The sequence below is a fragment of the Hyperolius riggenbachi genome, chromosome 4, assembly GCF_040937935.1.
Source record: "Hyperolius riggenbachi isolate aHypRig1 chromosome 4, aHypRig1.pri, whole genome shotgun sequence".
NCBI classification, from domain to species: domain Eukaryota; kingdom Metazoa; phylum Chordata; class Amphibia; order Anura; family Hyperoliidae; genus Hyperolius; species Hyperolius riggenbachi.
Window position 1 is genome coordinate 390,051,948 of NC_090649.1, and position 24,024 is coordinate 390,075,971.

The 24,024-nt window shown below is 45.4% G+C and overlaps 1 protein-coding gene across 6 annotated transcripts in view; it reads left to right on the top strand.

Annotated features, from left to right (window-relative positions):
- The window catches only part of MAP4K3 (mitogen-activated protein kinase kinase kinase kinase 3), a 391,382-nt gene that overhangs the window by 261,002 nt on the left and 106,356 nt on the right, over window positions 1-24,024 (top strand). For all 6 annotated transcript variants that reach the window (XM_068232153.1, XM_068232154.1, XM_068232156.1 and 3 more), the window contains 2 exons: window positions 5,767-5,845; window positions 11,039-11,097. In XM_068232153.1, coding sequence (XP_068088254.1) covers window positions 5,767-5,845; window positions 11,039-11,097 — 138 coding nt within the window. The remainder of the gene's footprint in view (window positions 1-5,766; window positions 5,846-11,038; window positions 11,098-24,024) is intronic.

Sequence of the window (24,024 nt, forward strand, 5' to 3'; positions counted from 1 at the left end):
CTGATGCGGAAATTGGACCGGGGCCCCCCCACCTCCACCCTACATTAAATAGCCAGGAGTAGATGCCTCCAGTATAGGTAGCTAGGAGTAGGTGCCTCCAGTATAGGTAGCCAGGAATAGGTACCTCAGTATAGATAGCCAGGATTAGATGCCTCAGTATAGATAGTCAGGAATATTTACCTCAGTATTGATAGCCAGGGATAGATACCTCAGTATAGATAGTCAGGAATAGGTACCTCAGTATAGATAGCCAGAATTAAATGACTGAGTATAGATAGTCAGGAATAGGTACCTCGGCATAGGTAGTTATGGTAGCCAAGCGGAGGGGGGACACAGCAGCAGGACCAGCAGCAGCTCAGCAGTCATCAGATACTCACTTGCCACGATCCACGTGCTGCAGCTGCAGTCTTCTTCGTGTTCCATTTCACAATAAGAGCACCCCCTAGAGAGCGCTCTTACTGTGAAATGGAACACAAGAATGGGAAGAAGTTTGTAGCTGCAGCGCTTGTATTGTGGCAACGTGAGTTTCTGACTCCCTCAGCAGCAGCAGGTGGGGAGGACGAGTGGGCCCCTCAGGGGCCCAGGGCCTGGTCGCACAGGCGACTGCTGCAGCCGTGACCCCTACGCTCCTGCTTGCGTCCCTCTTAACGGCCGGGGACCAGGTTCATGATCAGGAATGGAGTGCTGAAGCTTCCCAGGTGGCATCTCCAGGACAGGCGGCGATTTCTGAAGTAGCAGCAGCCGTGTGCTAACCTCTGTGCCAAACACTCTCCCACTACAGAAGGGAGCATAGGCATGAGGGAGGTGGATGCTACTGTGTTAAATTGAAATTTGATTGTGTATGAGCTACATGGACTCAGGCAACTTGTTTGTGGATTTCCTGTGTATTTTAGAAGAGCACTGATTATTTGCATATTGTCCTAAAATTTGCTTTAGGGCCCTTTTACATTTGCATTGCAAGTATTCATTGTGTTACCCTGTTTTACCACAGGGTAACACAACGCAATGCAAGGCAATGGGGCCTAGCACACTTACTACTCTTTGACCGGAATTGCCAAGCTACCACAGCGTGTTACTGCCATACTTGACATGTAAGTCAAAGGGTGACACAAAACTGACAAAAGATTGGCAGTGGCATTGCGGGACACATACCTGGAACAACGGGAATACGAGAGGAATCCCAGTGACGTACTTCCTGTCCAGCAGGAAGTGCGTCACTGGACAAGGGGCATGGCAATGCATATGACATTGTCGCCGCACTCTGCCACAGTGTCATATGTTTGTGATTTTATGCGCTGCGTTGTGATGCGGCTGGGGCAGGGGGCATTGCATCTCAAACACACACCTCAAGTGTAAAACCGGCCTTAGACTATGGTAGGGGCAAAATAATATGCTTATGTTAAGGATTAAATAGCATTATGCACACAATAGACCGTCTTTGTCCCAGACTGTTGGTTAGCACCATCTCAGCCAAGAATCTCATGTATGTTCATCCGATGACCCCCAACATACAGTCTTTCATACTGGTGTACATACCGGAATAATGTAGAGAGACATTGGCCAAGCGCAGAAAATGGCCGAAAACAACCCTGTATTTAGGCAAACAATTTTTTTTTGTGCCTCAGTTGAACTGAGAAGTTGTTTAAAACTCTTTTTCTTTCTTTGACCAGGTCAGTCATTGGTGTAACAGTAGTTATTAAGCTATCTGCATGGAACAGGATGACAGTTCCCAGAATACCTTGTCTTATTTTATGTCTAGTGAAGATCTTTTCTCTAATAGTTTCCTCTGCCATTATATTGTTTTCAAATTGCTCTGTGACGATATAATGCCTCCCTGAAATTTGTTTCCCAGCAAGTGCATTGATATTAATCTGTCAGTCCGCGTTCTCTCCCTTGTCATTTCTTGCCTGTTTGGGAGCACACGTATTATTACTGGATTTCAAAGCCCATTTTCTTGAAGTGCTGTTACAAATAGAAGACACGCTCCTGGCTGTCAGGCAGCATTGTCTGCCAGTGTATTATTGCAAAATACAGGCCTTAAAAATCTTGCTTTGGAAAATTCAATCTTGTCTGATATCATATTTGAGATCCTATTATTTTGTTACAGTACATGCGCAAAATGAGGATGCTCTTCAGAAGTCCTATTTACTATGTTTTTATTTTTTTGCTTCCGCACCAAGCAAAAGGTGATCTGTGTCTCCACATAACTTCAAATGGAATTTGGGAAAACTACTGTAGGTTATTTGAGGACATGAAAAAAAGGTTGATTTTAGTTTACAGCTGGAAGCAAAGTAAAAGAAAAAAAAATGTTTTCCTCAGTCAGTAAATATGCAAGAAGTAAAAGGTTTATGGTTGCTTTGGGCACATCAAAGAGAATCAGTGTGGGAGTGCGTAGGTAAAGGCAGCATTCTGATTTTGGTCTATAAATGAATTTCTTTTTTAATTTTTCACCAGTTGTTTGCTTTTTTGCATAGTTGTTGCCAATTGCTTGCAGGCTTTGCGTGAGAAGGCCAGTTTGCACTAACAAGAAAATATATTAAGAAGTTTGTCTGTTGTAAGCTTTGTTAAAACTTCCACTGATAATAATTTAAGCCTGATACACACACATACCCACTTTAAGCACTTCCATGTAGTATTCGAAATTTGTTGGCCCTCATGCTACATGGAGGTGGTAATATTTGCCAGTGATTGGCCAATCAAAATTGGATGTGTGTTCCAGGCTTTGAAGTGGGCACTAATGATACAATTTGCTGAACGATGGTTTACAAATGATTTTTCATATGAATAACCAGAAATGATCGTTTTGGGCCACTAAGGGACAAAAATCCTAAAATCAGATCAATTTCGTTCATCTGACCGGATTGGTTAGTAGATTTTTGCCCATTAGTGGTCCCAAACAATCATTTCTGGCCATTCATATAAAAAATCATTTGTAAACCATCGTTTGTCTAATTGTATAGTTAATGGCCACCTTTAACCTCCTGGGTGATACAATAATATAGCCAGGGGGCGCAGCAGCACTTTTTTAAAAACATTTTTTAATCATGTAGCTAGCCTAGCGCTAGCTACATGATAGGCGCTGTGCAGCGGCATCCCCCCACCCCTTCCGATCACCTCAGGCGATCAGAGCAAACAGGAAATCCCGTTCAGAACGGGATTTCCTGTTTGGCTACCCCCGTCGCCATGGCGACGTTCGGGATGACGTCATCGACGTCATGACGCCGGAGGGAGTCCCGATCCACCCCTTAGCGCTGCCTGGCGGTGATTGGCCAGGCTGCGCACGGGGTCTCGGGGCGGGGCCCTCTAATGCGGCGGGTAGCGGCGAATCAGCGCGGAGCGGCGGCGATCGGCGTGTACACGCAGCTAGCAAAGTGCTAGCTGCGTGTGACAAAAAGAAAAATATGCAAATCGGCCCACTAGCGCCTGAGAAATCCTCCGTGGCGGTTTACCCTGAGCTCAGCTCGGGATTATCGCCCAGGAGGTTAAATTACCCAGGAGAACATTGTATCCTGGTGTTGGAGTCCTTGCTTTAGATCTGTGTGTATGTGTCTTTGTACAAGTACAGCGTATATTGGCTTAGGCCTGGTTCACACTGCAGTCAAAAACTTTCCATTTATCTCATCAGAGAGCAGCAGATCAATGGACATGTTTATGGATCCTATGTTAACCACCTGAGGACTGCAGGGCTAAACTCCCCTAGTGACCAGGCCATTTTTAGCAAAATTGGCCACTGCAGCTTTAAGGCCAAGCTGCAGGGCCGCACAACTCAGCACACAAGTGATTTCCCCCCCCCCCCCCCTTTTCTCCCCACCAACAGAGCTCTCTGTTGGTGGGGTCTGATCACTCCCCCCATGTTTATTTTTTTTTAAATAAATATTATTGTTTGTCGTTTTTGTTTAAAACCCCCTGTTTCTTTAAAAACCCTTCCCTCCCTCCCCACAGCAAGCCAATTATGGCGATCGGCTGTCATAGGCTTCTGCCTATGAGAGCCGATCGCTCTCTTGTCCCCCATGGGGACAGCCGTGTCACACGGCTGTCCCCAGTGCAGCGCTGCTGCTCATCGCAGCGCTGCACGTAGTAAATAGACGGCGTGATCACCGTCTAACAGTCTCCCGAGCGGCAATGGCCGCTCAGAGACTGAAGGCGGGGCGGAGCTCCGCCCTCCGAGCATGAGATGCGCGCGCAACATGCGCGCGATCTCATGCAAAACAGAGCCCCAGGACTTTACGCCAATTGGCGTTAGGCGGTCCTGGGGCTGCCGCCACGGCCACGCCTACTGGCGTGACGCGGGCGGCAGAAGGTTAAAGTGGATCCGAGATAAACTTTTACTCATTGCATAATTGTGTTCCTTACATATAGTTTATAGGGCATTCCTCAAGCCAAATCCTTTTTTTGTTTTGTTTTAATGCTCTAATTCCCTATAAACTAAACAAGCCTCGCCCACAACTTTTTCAGAGTGCCTTGGCACTGTAGCAAGGGCTTATGGGAGCTCAGTCTGTGGAGGTGGAGGTTACTAGCCAGAGATTTCAGAGGCAGAGGGGAGGAGGAGAGGGGACTGAATTTGTCACAGGCTAAGGGCTGGAGATGCTATCAGCTTGCCTGTGTGTAATGTGACAAACAAAACATGGCTGCTGTCATTGTATCACAGGATTAAATAATCATAAACTGTTGAAACTGTTTACAGCTAGATTTGCTGTGTAAACTATCTAAACTTTAGATAAGATATATAGACAAGTTACTTGTTATAGTTAGTTTTTCATCTCGGATCCGCTTTAAGTATAGGATCCATTCATATATGTTCATTGTAAACGAATCCGCTGTCTTCATTGCATTGTGCAGGTGCCACTGTTGGGCGGTGAACAATATTTACAGACCCTTTGGGGTCAATTGTCCACAATGAAGTTCCTGCAACATCTTCTCTACAAAGTCAGAGCAGGCTAGAGGGACTGTGTTCTTTGGCTGGCCAGAAGAAGCTCTGAGGTGGCCTTCTTTATGTATTCATTCTACAGCCTTCAAAAACAGCATGAACAAAATTGGAAATGTTTGGTAAACTTTGTTCTTTAGGCTTTTTTAAAGGAATATTCAGAGATCTCGAAGTTCCTCCCTGTTGGGGTGTCATAAGTGATTCAGCAAACCTCGACTGGATTTCTAAACAACAACAAATTACAACACAGGAAGTGTAGTCTATGTCCCCGTGGATGGCATCGCCTTGTGTTGCCCAAAAAAGTGGCCATAATCAACGAGGCTTTAGGGTGGCAAATCCCAACCACATGATAGCAGACAATTTCTTTAGTGAACACAATCCACGGTTGCTGGATTACTGTGTCCCCTGGAAATGTTTGGCGATCTCTGGAGACGTCTTGGTAAAAAACTAATCAGTCAAAAGGCTAGGTTTGAGTTTTGCAAGTGTCTCGCTCAAACATCCTAAAATATTCAAGTGATTTTACACGTAAAGAACATAAAGTCTAGCTGGTAACACCTGGGTCACTCAGCATCCGTTTTTAGTCAATCCGGTCTTCATTGCTCTTTGTGCAGAATAATGGTTCTGTATTTTTCTTTCCTGAAATTTTCATTCACATTGAAGACCATCAACACTAACCTTAGTTCAGAATTAGTTGTGGTTATGAAGCTGAAGTCTAACTCTAGACAAGTGGTCATTGCATGCTGTTTATTTCAGCTAATATGTGGAATGCATGCGTCTGGTAAGGAAGCATTGACATACAGGGTCCAGGCTGAAGCAATATTCTTCTTTCTTGTGTCTTTCAGCCCGCTGTTGTCGTTCCTCACAGGATTCACTCAACCAGTAGGAGTGTGAGAGAAGAGAAGACACGCTCAGAAATTAACTGTAAGCATTTATGGATTTTGCTTCTACTTTATAGGTACTGATATATACGCAGAAGTAATGTTTACATTTTCTCTCAGGCTTTGCAGTAAAGTCCTGTTTATACCATCAGTTCTGTGGGTATTAAAGGAAATCTGTAAAGAGTTGCGTGGAATTAAACTAGCGCAAAGGCTGTATGCGAGAGATGTCAAACCCCAGTGCTCATGGGCCGATTTCCTTAAATATTTTTACACAGCTCATGTTAATTAATGGGACTGAATCAGGAAGGGTGTGGGTCATCAAGTAGAACACCGTTCTCCCCTCAAGGGCTGGAGTTGGACACATCCCTGCTGTATGTCTTTTATCAGTGCAGATTGCTGCCACTGATGTGGCTGTGCTGTGTCCTAGGAGTACACTCTGGATTTGCAAGTTTGGAGGTTCAGCCGCACTTTCCTACACCCATGCTACACCACTTCCTCCCACCCATGCTACGCCACACCACTTCCTCCCACCCATGCTACACCACACCACATCCTCCAACCCATGCTACACCACACCACTTCCTCCCACCCATGCTACACCACACCACATTCTCCCACCCATGCTACACCACACCACATCCTCCCACCCATGCTACACCACACCAGATCCTCCCACCCATGCCACACCACACCCTTTCACTGATGCCACACCACTCACTCCTTTCTACTCATGCCACACCACACCCTCTCACCCATGCCACACCACCCGGTCCCATCCCTGCCATACCACAGTTTCCCACCCATGCCATAACACACCCTCCCACCCTTGCCACACAGCCCCCTCCCATCCATGCCATACCACGCGCTCCCACCCATGCGAATCCACACCCTCCCACCCTTGCCACACTACACCCTCCCACCCATGCCACACTACATCCTTCCACCCAAACCACACCACATCCTCCCAACCATGCCACACTACACCACACTCCTCCCACCCATGCCACACCACACTCATCCCACCCATGCCACACAACACACCCTCCCACCCATGCAACACAACACACCCTCCCACTGATGCCACACCACTCACTCCTTTCTACCCATGCCACACCACACTCTCCCACTGATGCCACACCACTCACTCCTTTCTACCCATGCCACACCACACCCTCCCACCCATCCCACACCACACCCTCCCACCCATCCCACACCACCCCGTCCCATCCATGCCACATCACACCCTCCTACCCATGCCATACTACACCTTCCCACCCATGCCACACAACCCCCTCCCATCGATGCCATAAAACACCCTCCCAACTATGCCACACTACAGTCTCCCACCCATGCCACATCCTCCCACCTAGGTCACACCTTTCATTGTCATGCCTCAGCTTGTCCTTGTCAGCCCTCTTTTTACCACCCTTACTACTCCCCCTTTTGACACTCTCCACAAATACTGATGCCAGGCAGCTATCGGAAGGGAGAGGAAGCCAACAGGTGATCCCATAATCAGACTCTCATCCAGCTATGTACACTCCCTGGAACCCTATTTGAGCCTACAGACTAGTGCTGCTGAGGTGTTAACGCGGTATTGTCACCATAAAAAATCAAATTTCAACAGCAACTGGTCTGAGTGTATTAAGTGAAAAAGATGCTAATCCTGCATTCAAAACGTGCAAAACTTTTTCTGCTGTTATGGTTTGGAGTTTTCACATACTTTAGGAACACTGGTCCTTAACCACTTGCCGACCAATGGATTTTTCACTGATCGGTGCTGCGGGGGCTCTACAGCCCGCAGCACCGATCAGGAGTGCAGCAGGGCGATCAGACTACCCCCCTTTTTTCCCCACTAGGGGGATGTCCTGCTGGGGGGGTCTGATCGCCGCCGGCCATCTGCGTTTTGCGGGGGGGGGGCTCCTCAAAGCCCCCCTCCGCAGCCATTTCCGCCCTCTTCCTCCTTACCTCCCTCCCTCCCTCTCTCCGTAATGCGCAGGACGGAGTTCCGTCCTGCGCATTGAAGGATAGGCTTCAGCCTATCATATGCCGGCGATCCCCGGCCAATCAGAGGCCGGGGATCGCCGATCTGCCTTACGGCGCTGCTGCGCAGCAGCGCCGTATGATGTAAACAGCGGGGATTTCTTCCCCGCCTGTTTACATTTTGCCGGAGAGCTGCGATCGGCGGCTCTCCAGCTGTTCACGGAGACACCCTCCGTGAAATGACATAGAAAGGCTGCTCGATCGAGCGGCCGTTTCCATGGTAACCCGCAGACGACCAGTTTACGCCAATCGGCGTTAGCTGGTCGTCAAGAGGTTAAGTAGTCAGTGCCAAACAGCTGAATGCTGGGGCTTATTTTTATCTATAATATATTCCCCCTCTTCCAATTATTTCCCTGCCTAGCCTATCTGAAACATGATCCTCTGCTCACTTGTGTGAGGTGACTCAGCGATTGGCGGATAAAAGAAGAAAAAGACAGTGCAGTTCCTAGTATACACCTCAGTGGGAGTGTCTGAAGACTGGGAGGAGGGCAGCTAATGAATACACAATGAGCAAGAGAAGGGAGGGGGGAAAACGAGAGTCAGGGAGGATATGAAGTCAGTGTTAGCTTAGCAAGATGGCCACTGCCTAGAATAGGATTTTCTGCTTTTCCTTTATAAAATTCACAGGAATCATTACATGGATAGCACAATACATCTGTTATGTAAGTAGAACTAGTATTTATCGACTTATATATGTGTTTTTTATTTCTAGGTTAGCATGGGTGTCGCTTGTTCTTTAAGAGTGCTTAGTGTGCACGCTCACTACAAGATTAGATACAAAGTGACTCACTACAGTACAATTTTAACTTTTTGTATGTTGTGTATTGTCTATAACATACATGGCAAACGCCGGCCCATGTGCCAAATCTGACCCTTGGAGCCATTAAATTTGGCCCCCAAGTGGTTTCCCTACTTTGCATTATGCTTGGCCCGCTCTAGACCACCAGAGAAGCTATACTGGAAGTGAAGACCTAGAACACCAGGAAAGCCATATGAGCGAAGTAAAGGGAAAGCACTAATCAAAAGGGAACTGTATAGGGGAAGGTTGGGGCTACTAGACACCAGTGAAATGTATTTGGGAGGGAGAACAACTCGACACCAGGGAACTATATAGGGGAAGGAGGAGGTCCACTAGACACCAGGGAACTGTATAGGAGTTAAGGGGGCCATTAGACAACAGGGAACTTTGTAAGGGAGGAAGGTGGGCAGTAGACATTGATGTCGGCCCGCGACTTGACCATGTGTTCTATTTCGGCCCACTTTGTATTTGAGTTTGACACGGTCTATAATGAACCATATAAGAAATGCAAGATGTGAATTTTATTGTAGAAGCCCTCTTGAATAAGTACATTTTCCTAATATTATATATGAAAGACTGCAAACCTTTACTGAAGGTTTGCAGAGTGGTAAATAATTCAAACATAAAACTTGAGAAGGTTTTTGCAAATTTCTGCTTTTAAACAGAATAAATGATATGATACTGCTTTGCTGGTATTGTACTTAAATGGTAAAGCATAAAATGGATTCCCCCTTCTCTTCTTTGTTTAGGGCTTGTGCCATACAGGAATCATGGGGGCAGTATACTGGGATCGTCTCCTTGCATTACCCTTTTGGATGAAGGTTCTTAGTTTTATCCATAAACCCTTCCAGTATCTCGTGCTCCTGACCCCTGGGTTGAATTGTTACATTTCTCTTTTAAGAATCTTACTAAACTTTGTTTAACTGGGATTTCAGCGGCTGAGTGGGTTATAGCCATTAACTGGATGAGTTTTCCTCTGCCTTTCCATTGCTTGAGTCTTTCTCTCTCATTGCATTGGTTGATTACATCTCTTCCTTTCTACAGGTTGTGTTTTTCTTTCTTTCGCATATTTTTAATGGGCTTTACGGTTTTGTTCTAATGCAAAAACGCAGCCTGATGTGGCGATTTGGAATCCTTGGACAAGTTGACTGTCTGATGCAAATTAACAAATATGGTTTTATCTTTTTGTGTGCCTTCTAATTCTTCAGATGGTGTCTTACTCTTACTATGGGTGAATACATGCCTTAAATTAAGACCTGCCATGTTTTTGCACTTGTTTATGTAAAGATTTTTTCACCTCTGTTGTTGATGATCATGAAATAAGCAAAAGTGCTGAAACTGAGGTATTAGTATGCAGTAAGCAGAAGCAAGGTGGACCAGCACCCAATGGAGAGATGATGTGTGCTAAGCAGAGTAGATCCCGTGATCGTCCGGGGTCAATAGTTTCCAATGAAGCAGTCTGCAGCACCAAGTCCGTATTAAATCTCTTTCAATTATGTCAAGATAAAAAGACAGCAACAGACGCTGTTTCGGACAGACTTGTCCTTTCTCAAGCTGTATATGCTCTCTCTTAAAGCAAACCTGAAATGAAAATACACTTCTAATGTATTTATTTGTTCTAGCTGGTATTATTTGTAGGCAAAAAAATACCAAACTATATTTAAATGTAAAATTTCTACTTGCGAAACACAAGTACGTCGAGGGCCACTATGCACGGTACACACCATACAATTTTCTGACAGATTTACTGTCAGGTGGACTATTTCCAACAGGTCCGATCTAATTTCCGATCGATTTTAATAGAAAACAGAAAATCGATTGGAAAATCTGTTGGAAATCAGATCGGACCTGTTTGAAGTAGTCGATTTGACAGTAAATCTGTCAGAAAATTGTATAATGTGCACCTAGCTTTACCGTTACAAGCTGTCAGGGACAACAGAGAGATTATTTGCATATTCAGCAGCAGTGTTCTCGTTCTCCCCAGGTTTTTTTAGCCGGGTGCGCCACCCAGCTCGTTTTGGTGAACACCCGGCTGTCATCAGCTCACCTCCTCCGCTGCTGTAAGCAGAATTGTGCTGAGAAGTACCGTATTCTCTCATCTTGCCCCACACGGCTACTTTTTCATGCCACCCGGCTGGAAGAAAATTCTGGGGAGAACACTGCAGCAGTTGTGCACTGTGGGACAACTCAGAGCTCACTCCAACCTGAATAATCGCAAATAACTTCTGTTTTAAGAAGGCAAACTTTTGATTTTCATATAGTCTTAGTAAGATGGCTTTTTGGTCTCTTTCAGCCCTGTACACACTACTAGGAGTTATGGTGCACCATGAGCTTGCTGGGCAATCTGTAGCTCAATGTATGACCAGTTTCACCACCTATCCTCTCTTTTTGCAGTTGGCCAAGTTAAATTTGACCCACCACTGAGGAAAGAGACTGAGCCACATCATGACTTGGTGAGTAGTGTAAGAGCTTCACTTAGTTCCATATCATTATAAGACTTTGCTGATCGACCTCCGCTCTAACATCACAGAGACACACTGATTCAATCTGTACTTCACAATGGCTTCCCAGTTGTTTTGTTCCTGCTGTAGTTGGTTATTGTAGGCTGTCTAGCTGCGATTTGATCAATGTGAACGTGCTGTAAGTGCTTTATGAACATCATGCAGAAATCTGTTGTCAACACACTTTCTTTATTTCTTTTTAGTCTTACTGAGCTTCTTTAAAACCTGCTTTTCCCTTTTTTGTTCTTAAAGATCCTGCATGTCCCAAATGAGTTAAAAGGAAGGTCAGACAGAACAATTTTGTATTACTAATGCCTTTTTTGGGTTCCACTAACCTTTCAGAGGGTTCAGAACTGGGTGTAAGTTGAGGTACCCATACATGGAGACACATTATCGCACAGCCTAAGTACACCTACTATGTGTGCGCATCAGTCCGAGCATACATACAAGTGTGCTTCTGCTTAAAGGACAACTGCATGTTATAACAATGTTATAACTTCCCTCAAACTCCTGCTATAGGATACTTTCTGGCTGATGTTGTTTGAGTCAGAAAGATAAGTAGAGAAGTAAAACATTACACAAGAATTGTAGTGAAATCTTTAAAGATGTGCATCAAGATTCTCATTCATCAGTGCCAATGCATTTGTTTAGCTGAACTCACGTGTGGTTGTGGGACAGGTAATGCTACGTACCTTCCTCCTCCTCCTCCTCCTCCTCCACTAATCAGATCCAGCCATTATATGAAGGGTTTCCTTTGCAATGTACCTCAGGCCAAGTGTAGATGGTTCCTACATTCCAGTGCGATATCCCCATTGTGTGTACTTGACCAACTGGTCGAATACGTGTTCAGGGACCCCTGGAGACAAATACTTTATATATTTAGTTTGAAAACTACACTCAGAAATGGGATTTTCCCTATGTCACAGTTGCTTAGCAGCCAAGAGCTGACAGGCATTTCTCTTTTTCACTTAAAGCGGACTGTGCACCTGGAATACATTTTCCCCATGGGTGGGGGTGGGGGAGGGGGCAGCAGGGATTGAGATGATTGCTTACCTAAGGGGTGCTGCTCCTCTGGCCTCTCATCCATAAGGGAACAGCCACTTTTTCCATGGACCAACTGCAGTTGTACTGTTCTATGAACTAACCATTAAATTCATGTGCGCACCTGCCGGCTGCAATGCATGTCGGGAGATGTAGTCCATGGATGCAATACCATCCATGTTCTCACCTCCGCGGACTACATCACCCAGTATGCGTTGTGGTAGGCAAAAGCCCTGATTTCACCAGCAAGTTGAAAATGTGGCAGCTACAGACAGTTTTGTGGAGAAGATGGTGGCTCCCATGTCTAGAAGAGCAGCACTCCATAGGTAATTACGCACACCCCAACCCCTATGCTCCCAACGGCACACTCTATCATGAACTTCCCTTATGGGGAGGTTGTTTATAAACAAATGAATTCCAGGTGCACAATCTTATTTAAGCTGGTCATACACAATAGATATAATGCTGGATCATTTTCTTCTGGAGATAAAACATTAGATAGATTGGCGGACAAACAATCATTCCACCAACCACAAAGATGGAATCATAAGTCGATTGTCTGACATCTAATAACACACAGTAAACAAGCAATGTAAAATCGTGTGATGAGTTCCTTAGTGTACTGGTGTACTGGCAGAGTTGTCATAGGAAGCATTGATGGACAACCATTGCACAAAAACAAGTACAAAAAACAAAATTCAAATATGCTTGAAATCTCTACACTACAAGTGACTGGTGCAGCTTCATGTAAATCATTGCCTTAGCACACACATGCTGACAGTCAAACTATCTTTCATTTTTGTGTGACATTGTTGGAATTTCATCAACTTTGTTTGTCCACCTTCAGAATAATGAGTGTGAGAATGATTTCGGCCGTTATATCCCTTTAGTTTCTTTACAGCCATTTACGGTACATCCTTCAGTACGTCAGTCACTGCATGCCGTCAGTGATTCACACTCCTTTGTGTAGAAAATTTCAAAGAGCCAGCATCTTACTTGTGTGGGAATTGAACCTACCATCTCTTGTATCATAGGTAGCCAAGATATCACTGTAACCTGGATTCTGGCTGGAAAGAGCTGCAATAAATGTGAGCCATAAGCTGAGTTATTATCTAGGCTCTAAACTCTGTCTTTTAGCTTCTAGATCATTATATGTTGGATCTACTGTGCCAAAATCAATGGTACAATAGTTTCTTGGCTCTCTTTGAAGCAAGAGGTTGAGGGTGATGCCCATTTAAGTCAAAAGTTACTGGCTATTTATTTCATCTGAAAACTTCTACACAGAGTAGAAATGACTGCCAGCAGGGCAGCACATAACTGCTTGCAGTAACTGAAAGAGGAACTTTACAGAAAGATAGTAAAATAAATCAAGACACTGCAAAGTGAGAAGTTAAAAAACAGAAGATGGATCAAAATATAATTGTTACTCTCTGTGTAATTTGTTCATGTTATTTGATAAACCGTGAATTTCAAGCATGAGAAAAAAACGCACAGCACAAACTGCCCTTATCTATAAACATACCCACTAAAAATGTGATAATAGGTTAAAAGACTATATATATATATATATATATATATATATATATATATATATATATATATATATATATATATATACATATATATATATATATATATATATATATATATATGCATATATATATATATATACACACACAGTGGGTTGCAAAAATATTCGGCCCCCTTGAAATTTTCCACATTGAGACCAAAATGGAACTTTTTGGCCAAAATGCAAAACGCTATGTGTGGTGGAAAACTAACACTGCACATCACTCTGAACACACCATCCCCACTGTCAAATATGGTGGTGGCAGCATCATGCTCGGGGGGGTGCATCTCTTCAGCAGGGACAGGGAAGCTGGTCAGAGTTGATGGGAAGATGGATGGAGCCAAATACAGGGCAAACTTGGAAGAAAACCTCTTGGAGACTGCAAAAGACTTGAGACTGGGGCGGAGGTTCACCTTCCAGTAGGACAATGACACTAAACATAAAGCCAGGGCAACAATAGAATGGTTTAAAACAAAACATATCTATGTGTTAGAATGGCTCAGTCCAAGTCCAGATCTAAATCCAATCGAGAATCTGTGGCAAGATCTGAAAACTGCTGTTCACAAACGCTGTCCATCTAATTTGACTGAGCTGAAGCTGTTTTGCAAAGAAGAATGGGCAAGGATTTCAGTCTCCAGATGTGCAAAGCTGGTAGAGACATACCCTAAAAGACTGGCAGCTGTAATTGCAGCAAAAGGTGGTTCTACAAACGCACACCCCACTTTGCAGTTATTTATTTGTAAAACATTTTTGGAATCATGTATGATTTTCGTTCCACTTCTCACGTGTACACCACTTTGTGTTGGTCTTTCATGTGGAATTCGAATAAAATTAATTCATGTTTGTGGCAGTAATGTGACAAAATGTGGAAAATACTGTGTAACGAAAAGAAAAAAACCACAGAGACACCGGGAGCCCCTATAGTGTATTACCCTTGCAATCTGGTCAAGATATACAAATAGTACTACTCACAAGTGTAGGTTGCTTAGGGAGGCAACCACTCGAAAAAGCATGTGGAGAAAGCCCGTCTCCACTCGGTCTTTGGGGTGGGTGGTCGCAGCTCCTTAGAAGAAAAGTTTCTTGCCACAACTTTGTGGCAAGAAATAACCGTCCCACAGATGTGGGATGTTAGACTCAGAGTTAAGCAGCAGTAGGAGGCGCCCTTGTTGTGTAGTTAGCACTTATGCGAACTTATAACAAATAAAGTATGTTGTAGATCCCCTACCTTAAAGAGAACCCGAGGTGTGTTTGAAGAATGTTATCTGCATACAGAGGCTGGATCTGCCTATACAGCCCAGCCTCTATTGCTATTCCAAACCCCCCTAAGGTCCCCCTGCACTCTGCAATCCCTCATAAATCACAGCCGTGCTGTGAGGCTGTGTTTACATCTGTAGTGTCAGTCTCAGCTGCTCCCCCGCCTCCTGCATAGCTCTGGTCCCTGCCCCCGTCCCTTCCCTCCAATCAGCAGGGAAGGAAGGGATGCAGGCGGGGACTGGAGTTCTGCAGGAGGCGGGAAGAGCAGCAGACTGACACTATAGAGATAAACACAGCCAGCTCTGACAAGCTGTTTGTCAGCAGCGTGGCTGTGATTTATGAGGGATTGCAGAGTGCAGGGGGACCTTAGGGGGGTTTAGGATAGCAACAGAGGCTGGGCTGTATAGGCAGATCCAGCCTCTGTATGCAGATAATATTCTTCAAACCCACCTCGGGTTCTCTTTAAGAATGGACACTCCACTCGGTAGGATAGATGTACCGATAGTATTTCCACTACTGACCACAGCACTATATTGACCTGATGAAGCGGCTTATACCGCGAAACGCGTTGTCCTAGGTGCTTATTAAATTATTACATCTATCCTACCGAGTGGAGTGTCCATTCTTCTTTTCAGATTTAAAGAGTTTTTTATTTTGAAAAAGATATTTTAACAATGATACAAAACACAGATAGCGCTACATATCGCGCTCTTTATATAAAAACAGAATATACCTATTAGGTGACCAACCAGTGTCACCTTTTATCTATAAACAGAACACAATATGAATTAAATGCAGAATTATTATCAACAGGACTTTCTGTAGATTATTTAAACACTATTAATATCATTGAAGTGACTTTACTGATTCACATGGCTGCCCCCATGTGAGCAAATCGAGAAACTAGCACTGAGGAGCTTCCATATAAGCTTCTGGTGAGACGGAGGCCCATAGGGACCATACACTCCGGCAACACCACTACTTGCTACGCTTACTAGTTTCTAGTCAAGAAGGAATATGAGTTTTCCTGTTAGAGCTAAAACATAGAATTAACATGGGACAAAACAACATATAGAGACATTGAAGAATATACAACGGGACATAAAGACAAGACAATGAAAGAAAGAGAAGAAGAAGAGAGTTGGCCAGCTCTGTGGGGACGAGAAACCACGAGTATATTATAAAAAGAGGGAGCCTAAATCCCCGAGCGCCCCTATCTGTGCTCAATCAGAACGCTCCAATGTCAGAGTGTCAGAGATTGTGTAGGTGATTAAATTTCCAACAGGCGTTTGTATTCCTCAGATTCAGAGAATTCAAACCAAGGCCTCCATGTCTTGAGAAATTGCTCATTTTTCAGATGGATGGACTGCGTTAGGTCCTCCATGCGTTCAATTGATTTAATCTCAAGCAGCCATTCTGAAACCGTGGGGGCCTGGGTTGACTTCCAGTGCCTAGCTATAATTATGCGAGCCGCATTTATCAAATGTTTGGAAAGAGATCTTTTATAGCCTCCAAGGCTTCTTGGTGTGTTATGTAAAAGGTAGTAGGCGGGGTCAGCAGATGCCTCTACATCTGTAACCTGTGTAATGATGGTCTTTACAGAATCCCAAAATGGGGCGATGGCAGGACAGCTCCAAAATATGTGTAGAAGGGTGCCTGTATGTGCTGTGCATCTCCAGCACAGAGGACTAGTGTTTGGGTATATCCGATGTAGCCTTTCTGGCGTGTAGTACCACTGCGTTAGAAGCTTGTATCCTGATTCTTGAATTCGGGCTGACGTGGAACTTTTATGCGCCAAAATTAGGATCTTCCGCCATTGAGCATCCGTGAAAGTCTGGTTTAGGGCAGCCTCCCATTTGGTTCTCAACCCATTGGGAATCGCGTGGTTTGCGATAAGCATGGCATAAATTTGTGAGATCGCCTTAGTAGCATATCCCTCTTCATTACACAGCTTCTCAAATGGCGTGAGATCCCGCGTTAGGTTTTGTCTATTACCTATACTGAGTAAATAGTGTTGGAATTGTAATAAGGACCATGGATCTAAGGCAGGTTGGTTTAATCTGGCCTTCAACGCAGTAATACTCAGCCAGGTGCCCCCCTCTAATAAATGTTGGGCTCTCAGTGGCCGAGTGCCCCTCCAGTGTGTGTAGGCAAGTCGGTTCGTTCCCAGAGGGAACATTGGGTTGTCTAGAATAGGGGTCATTGGAGAAGGCCATGGTGAGATCTGTGAGAGCTTGTTGGCTTTGAGAAATGATTTTACAGTGTCCGCTACAAGGGGATAAGACACTCCAGGCTCCACTCTGCTTCTATCTATCCAAGGAAGGCTGGGAAGGACAGGGCATACCAAGTCCCGCTCCATCCCAACCCACTGTTTTACCTGGTCGTGACGGTGCCAATCTACTATACGAATCAACAAGGCGGCAGTGTGGTACATCTGTAGGTTTGGGAGGGCCATCCCTCCTTGTTCTTTGGGGAGTATGGTTAGAGTGAATTTTGTTCTAGGGGGCTTGCTTCTCCAGATAAATCTCTGAAGGGATTTGCGAATTTCGCGAAAGAAAGAGACTGGAACAGAGATTGGGAGTGCCTGAAAGATATATAAAAATCTGGGCAGGACATTCATTTTAATTATGTTGACCCGGCCAAACCAGGAGAATTTCGCCAAGTCCCATCTCAATAGGTCTGTTCGGATTGTGGCCAGGAGAGGGATATAGTTAAGCTTAAAGATCTCAGAGAGAAAGCTCGGAATCTTGGTTCCCAAATAGGAAATTGCTTTGGGTGCCCACTTAAATGCGAAATTGGTCTGTAGAGACAGCTTTACATTTGAGCTCAGACCAACATCTAACGCCTCACACTTGTCATAATTGATTTTTAGATTAGCTAGTTGGCCATATAACTGGAACTCCTTTAGTAGATTAGGGACAGAAATATGGGGATTGGAAATATAGAAGAGCATGTCGTCTGCGTAAGCAGCTATTTTGTGCTCTGCCGATGGGAACCTTATCCCTGTAATATCGGTGTTTGCCCTTATCCTACGGAGTAGGGGTTCTAATGAGAGGGCGAAGATAAAGGGGGAAAGTGGGCACCCCTGTCTTGTCCCATTTGCGATATTAAAAGGTTCCGAAAGCTCTCCATTGACCTTAACCCTGCCCGAGGGGGAAGTATACAGCGCCATTATCCAAGAAAGCATGTTATGAGGTAACCCTACATGGCCCAGAGTATTTCTGATGAACTCCCAGTGGACACGATCGAAGGCCTTCTCTGCGTCTGTGGATAATAACATCATTGGGAAGGCCTCCGACCGTGCCCGATGGATCACCGCCAAAGTCCTAATTGTGTTGTCTCGGGCCTCTCTTGTAGGTATAAAGCCCACCTGATCAAAGTTGACCAGCTGGGGCATTAGGGGGGATAATCGGTTGGCTAAGATTTTAGCGTACAATTTCAGGTCTAGGTTGAGTAATGAGATGGGACGGTAGCTGGGGCATAGATTGGGGTCCTTACCTTGTTTATGCAGCACAGTGATATGTGACATAAGCATGTCTTTTGGGAATGAGACGGGAGACTCTGGGTCTGATAAAGCGTTGAAGGCTCTTAGTAAAGAGGGGTGAAGGATTTCCAGAAACTGTTTATAATATTCTAGGCAAAAGCCATCCGGGCCCGGGCCTTCCCTGAAGGGGATTGAGTAATAGCAATTCTGAGTTCGTCTAGAGAGATTGGATTTTCCAATTCTTGTATCTCGGCTTCGGACAAGGTGGGCATACCCGAGTCCCTTATGTATTTTTGGATTTTGTTAGATAGGGTGGAGCAGGGCCCCCTAGACACTTCCCCCGGCAAATTATAAAGAGAGTTATAATATTCACGAAATATTTTTGCTATTGATAGTGACCTATGGTGGATTTTAGAGTTGTTATCCTGGATAGTGGGTATATAATTTGAGGTCTGTTGGGTTTTAAGAGCGCGGGCTAACAATCTGCTGCATTTATTCCCAAACTCATAGTAATGACGTTTGCAGCGTGTCGCTGCAAAGCGTGCTTTATAGAATAAGAGAGATTTCAGTTTCTCTCGCTCTACTGTAAGAGTTTCCAAATCAGATCTGGACAGGGAGCCCTTATGTTTGAGCTCCAATCTATGAATCTCAAGGAGAGATTTATCAATTGCTTCATTCCTTTCCCTTTTAATTCTACTGCCCTCCTGTATGAGCACACCTCTAATAACGCATTTATGCGCTGCCCAGATAGACATAGGAGACACCTCTTCACTAGTATTGATGTCAAAATATGATCTCAGTGCCCTTTCGATCTTAGAGGCCACGGTATGGTCCTTCAGGAGGGAAGTATTTAGGCGCCATGCAGCTGGGCCTCGTCTACCCTCCAAAATCTGGAAAGAGGCTTCTACCGGGAAGTGATCTGAGATAGGGCATGTCCCTATACGGGCATCTGAAGCCACCGATAGAAGATTATGGGAGACCAGTAGAAAGTCGATGCGAGAGTATACTCCATGTGTGTTGGAAAAGAAAGTATAGTCCCGCTCTGTAGGGTTGCAAATCCTCCAGAGGTCTACCAACTGTCTTGCCCTAAGGGCTAATTTACACTTGTTAGCTATTCTGTATGGTAATGCAGCTCTGCCGGAAGACGTATCCAGGGCAGGATCCAATGCTACATTGAGGTCCCCTCCCATGATCAAATCCCCTTCAGCGAATGAGTCCAGTTTCTGTAGAAATCGTTCTAAGAATGTCTGTTGGCCAGAGTTAGGGGCGTAAAAAGAACCAAAAGTAATCATGCGGTTATTTAAAAGGCCTTTTACTAGGATATATCTACCCTCAGTATCTAAGCACTGCTGTACCCGGGTTAGGCAGATCCTGCTCGAGAATAAGATGGATACGCCCTTGGTTTTTGAATCTTTGGATGTGCTATGGAATGCCTGAGGAAAGCGTCTATCACCTAACCGGGGATGATCAAGTCCACGGAAATGAGTCTCCTGGAGGAGAGCCACTTGGACCCTGTTGCGGTGCAATTCTGAAAGAAGAGCGGAACGCTTCTCTGGTATATTCAGACCCCTGACATTGAGCGTCTGTACTTTAAGTGTAGCCATAGTGGCGCTCAGGGAGGATATGCCAAATTGACTCCATGGGTCTCGACCCAAGAGCCGGCCTTAATAGCAGAGATAAGGAAGAAATATATAGAGAAAAAGAGGAAGAGACATAGAACATTAACACAGACAACATTTGGAGCAATTGCTCCAGAGTATGGCACTCAGGGAAGAGAACCTCCATGAGAGCCATCGCCCAGATTGGGACAGTTCCTCCCTCAACAAAAGGAGAGAAGGAACCAAAATGGCCCAAGTAGGGGAGGGGAGAGAAACGAACCTCCTCGGAGAACAGGTCCCGCCCCTCCCGGCCACATTAACAATATGTGTGGGTTAAACCATATAACAGTAACTAGGAGTGAGCCTCCCCTATCAAACATCCCCATAGAAAGATCTATACATGATACGGGTCTTTATGTCGGGCCTCTCCATGTTAACATCCCCCAGCCCCCCCACAACAAGGATGGGACTCCGTGCTTTTGCGTAAAAGGACATTCTGTCATCCGCCTTCGTGCTCCCAGCCGACCTCCTATAAAAGCGAGCGGCTAGGAGCAGCCAAGACGCCTCTCCCCGACAAATCTACCAGGCTTCCCCTCGTACCCCCTGCGCCCCCCCCCCCCCCCCCCCCACCAGGTCCGGAACCATTAAACTATGGTCCATGTCCAGCAAACCCCCGGGCCCATTCCCAATGTGGGAAAAGCTATGAATGCATTTACATGGTAAATATAACTGGCAGGCTAACTGCTTAAGCTGGCACATGCAGGTTGGTCATATTATAGTGAAACCATCTACTCACTACGCACTTAGATGGGTGGGATTACATTGCTTATATGAAACATTATACCTGTCTATGTGCATATGTAATAATCAAATATGAGGCGAGTGTCAGAACATATATCATGCTAAACATTTGTACCTTATAGATAATGACCATCACAGCTCTAATTATGAGATACTTAGCGTTATAAGAAGAGGGTATGCTGGGGTGAAGACCGACCCAAATCTGGGCGAGTGCATGTCCTTTAAGGATCATTTATAAATGGGCCCGGGATATTCCCCCTACGAAACACAGTTCCAAGTCCGTGAGCTGGTAGAATCCGAGAACCAGTTCGGAGAATGAGCGGGAGGCACTTTCGGAACCTGACCGTCAGGAGGGCCCTGTATGATAGAAGCTGGGGCCGGTAAGGGAGAAGTTCATCCCAGCTAGTCGGGGAGGCATTCTACTGACTGGGCTAGAGTACGTTGGAATGCCATGTGCTCATAGTTCGTCGTGGGGCTGCCTGAAAAGATGCAGGGAGTAGTACTTACTCTATCGCATTTTGATCGGGTTGTAAGTTCCGTGGTCTTCTCGCTCTCTGAGGGAGGGCGAAGTCACGATCATCAGGTCTCCACTCGGGTACTGCGACAGACTGAATTCCCAGTGTTTTGAAGAATTCTGCTAGGTCCCTGGGGTGTCTGAGAGCTGCCGCTTTTTCTCCCAGGCGAGCATGGAGTTGAAAGGGGAACCCCCAGTTATAGGAAGCTCCAGCATGTTGTAAAGCCGTCAGAACTGGCTTCAGAGCCCGCCTCTGTGCCAATGTGAAGGGGGCAAGATCCTGATATAGCGAAATGGTGGCACCATCAAAATCTACTGACCCTGTAGAGCGAGCTGCAGTCATTATGCGCTCCTTCACTGCATAGTCATGGATCCTACAGATCACATCTCTTGGTGGTTCCGAGTTCTTTGGTAATGGGCGCAGCGCTCGATGGGCTCTGTCCATCTTGATGAGGGTGCCCACTGGTCTGTTGAGGAGATTATTAAAGATGGCCTGTAAAGAGGGCTGAAGATCCTCCAGTCTAGTAGCCTCCGGGAGACCCCGGACCCGTATATTGTTACGGCGATTTCGGTTCTGGAGGTCCTCTGTCTGCGCCCTCATGTCGCTCTGGATGAGCGCCTGGCGATCATTAGCTTCGCGGAGACTTGCTAACTCGGATTTCAAGGAGGCCACTTCAGTCTCCAGGCTCGAGACTCTCTGGACGGTTGAAGCTATGTCTGAGCGCAGGGCAGCTATTTCCGTTTTCGTGGAGCATACTATGCGCTCCGTCTGCTGCTGCATATCTTCTTTGGTGGGCATCCCCTTCAGGTATGTCCATAAGTCCTCTAATGCCCGATTACTCACGGAGGAGCCAGGAGAACTAGTAGGAGAAGGGCCTGATGCAGCGGTGTCGGCCATCTTGGTATTTGTGCTTCTAGTAGTTCTCGGGGTGAAGAAATCTTCTAAGAGGGTCTTGGTCGCCTTAGGTGTTTTAGAGTGATCTTTTTTAGATGATTTGCGTCCTCTTCTGCTTGCCATACCACGCAGGGGTGTTGAAAGGGAGAATAAAAGGCTTAAAAGTTGATTTCTGCTAGTATGTGGCCGGGAGCACAGGAGAAACACAACCTCACGCGGCCATGTTGCGCTCCGCCCCCCGAGTGTCCATTCTTAAGGTAGGGGATCTACAACATACTTTATTTGTTATAAGTTCGCATAAGTGCTAACTACACAACAAGGGCGCCTCCTACTGCTGCTTAAAAATGTGGAAAACTTCAAGGGGGGGCCGAATACTTTTGCAACCCACTGTATGTGTGTGTGTGTGTGTGTGTGTGTGTGTGTGTGTGTGTGTGTGTGTGTGTGTGTGTATATGTTACTGAGGGAATATACTGCTTGCTTGGCAGCAGGATATATCTACCACAATGCAACGAGGTTTAACAGGACAGGAAACTGCCATGGCCCTGACATCACGCCATGGGAGGAGTTTCCCTTCAGTTTCAATCACATAGACGTCTCTAATGTTTTATTTGAGAAAAGGCAAATATGTCTGGAAAAAGGGATATCCGCTATTGATTAGGATGAAGTTCAATCATGATTTAAAGTTCCTCTTAAAGGACTTATTTGTGTAAATGGCCGTGAAGAGTGGTATACCCCATTAGTCTCAACACTTTTAATAAAGTGAGAAAATATATTTCTGAGCATAGTTCTATAACAAAGTATATTATTATTATGGACAAAAAGTAGGGATAAAAAAAATTTGCACCCTGCAGGAAGAAAACACAGAGACAACAGAAGCCCAAATGGTGCAGTATGTCACAGTACCAGAAGCATGTAAAATATGCGAATGTATTATACTCACAAAGGTGGGTTGCAGAAGGGCAACCGACCACTAGAAGCAGGTGGAGATGTATAACCCCGACTCCACTCAGGTGACCAGACAGAGCTGGTGATGGTCGCACTCTTGATAAAAAGCAAACCTCAAATGACCTAAACTGGTCAAAGAGGGTTGATCCCCCTCCAAAAGGAGGGTGAAGGCACAAGGTAAAGGGGGAAGAGGCGCCCAGAGTAGATAAAATACGTTAAAAACAAATAAAATGAAAAAAGTGAGGTGGCTTACCTCAATGAAGACAAATTCACGTATTAATAGAATTTTATTGCACTGGCAACGCGTTTCGTGGGTGCACACCCACTTCCTCAGGCCAAATAGCAGTGCCTAATAGTGCTTGTAGCCACAAATAAGGCGCCTCTTATAAAAAAATTCTGAATCTGGTGTGTCCATGGTACTGGGGCACCCCCCCCCCTTCTGCCTTGTTATGTACCCCCTATCCATCTTGTACCCCCCTTTGCCTTGTGATAGCCCCCTTATCCATCATGTGCCTTATGTCATGTCCCCCTTGTTAGCATTGAGCCCCTATGTTCTACATTATGTTCCCCTTGTCCATCATGTGCCTTGTTATGTTCCCCTTGTCCATCTTGTGCCCCCATGTGCCTCAATATGTCCCCCTTGTCCTTTATATGCTTTGTTATGTCCCTCTTGTACCTCCTGTGCCCCCTTGTTATGTCCCCCTTGTATACCTCTTGTGTCCCCCCCCTTCTGCCTTCTTACGTCCCGCTTGTCCATCTTATGCCCCCATGTGCCTC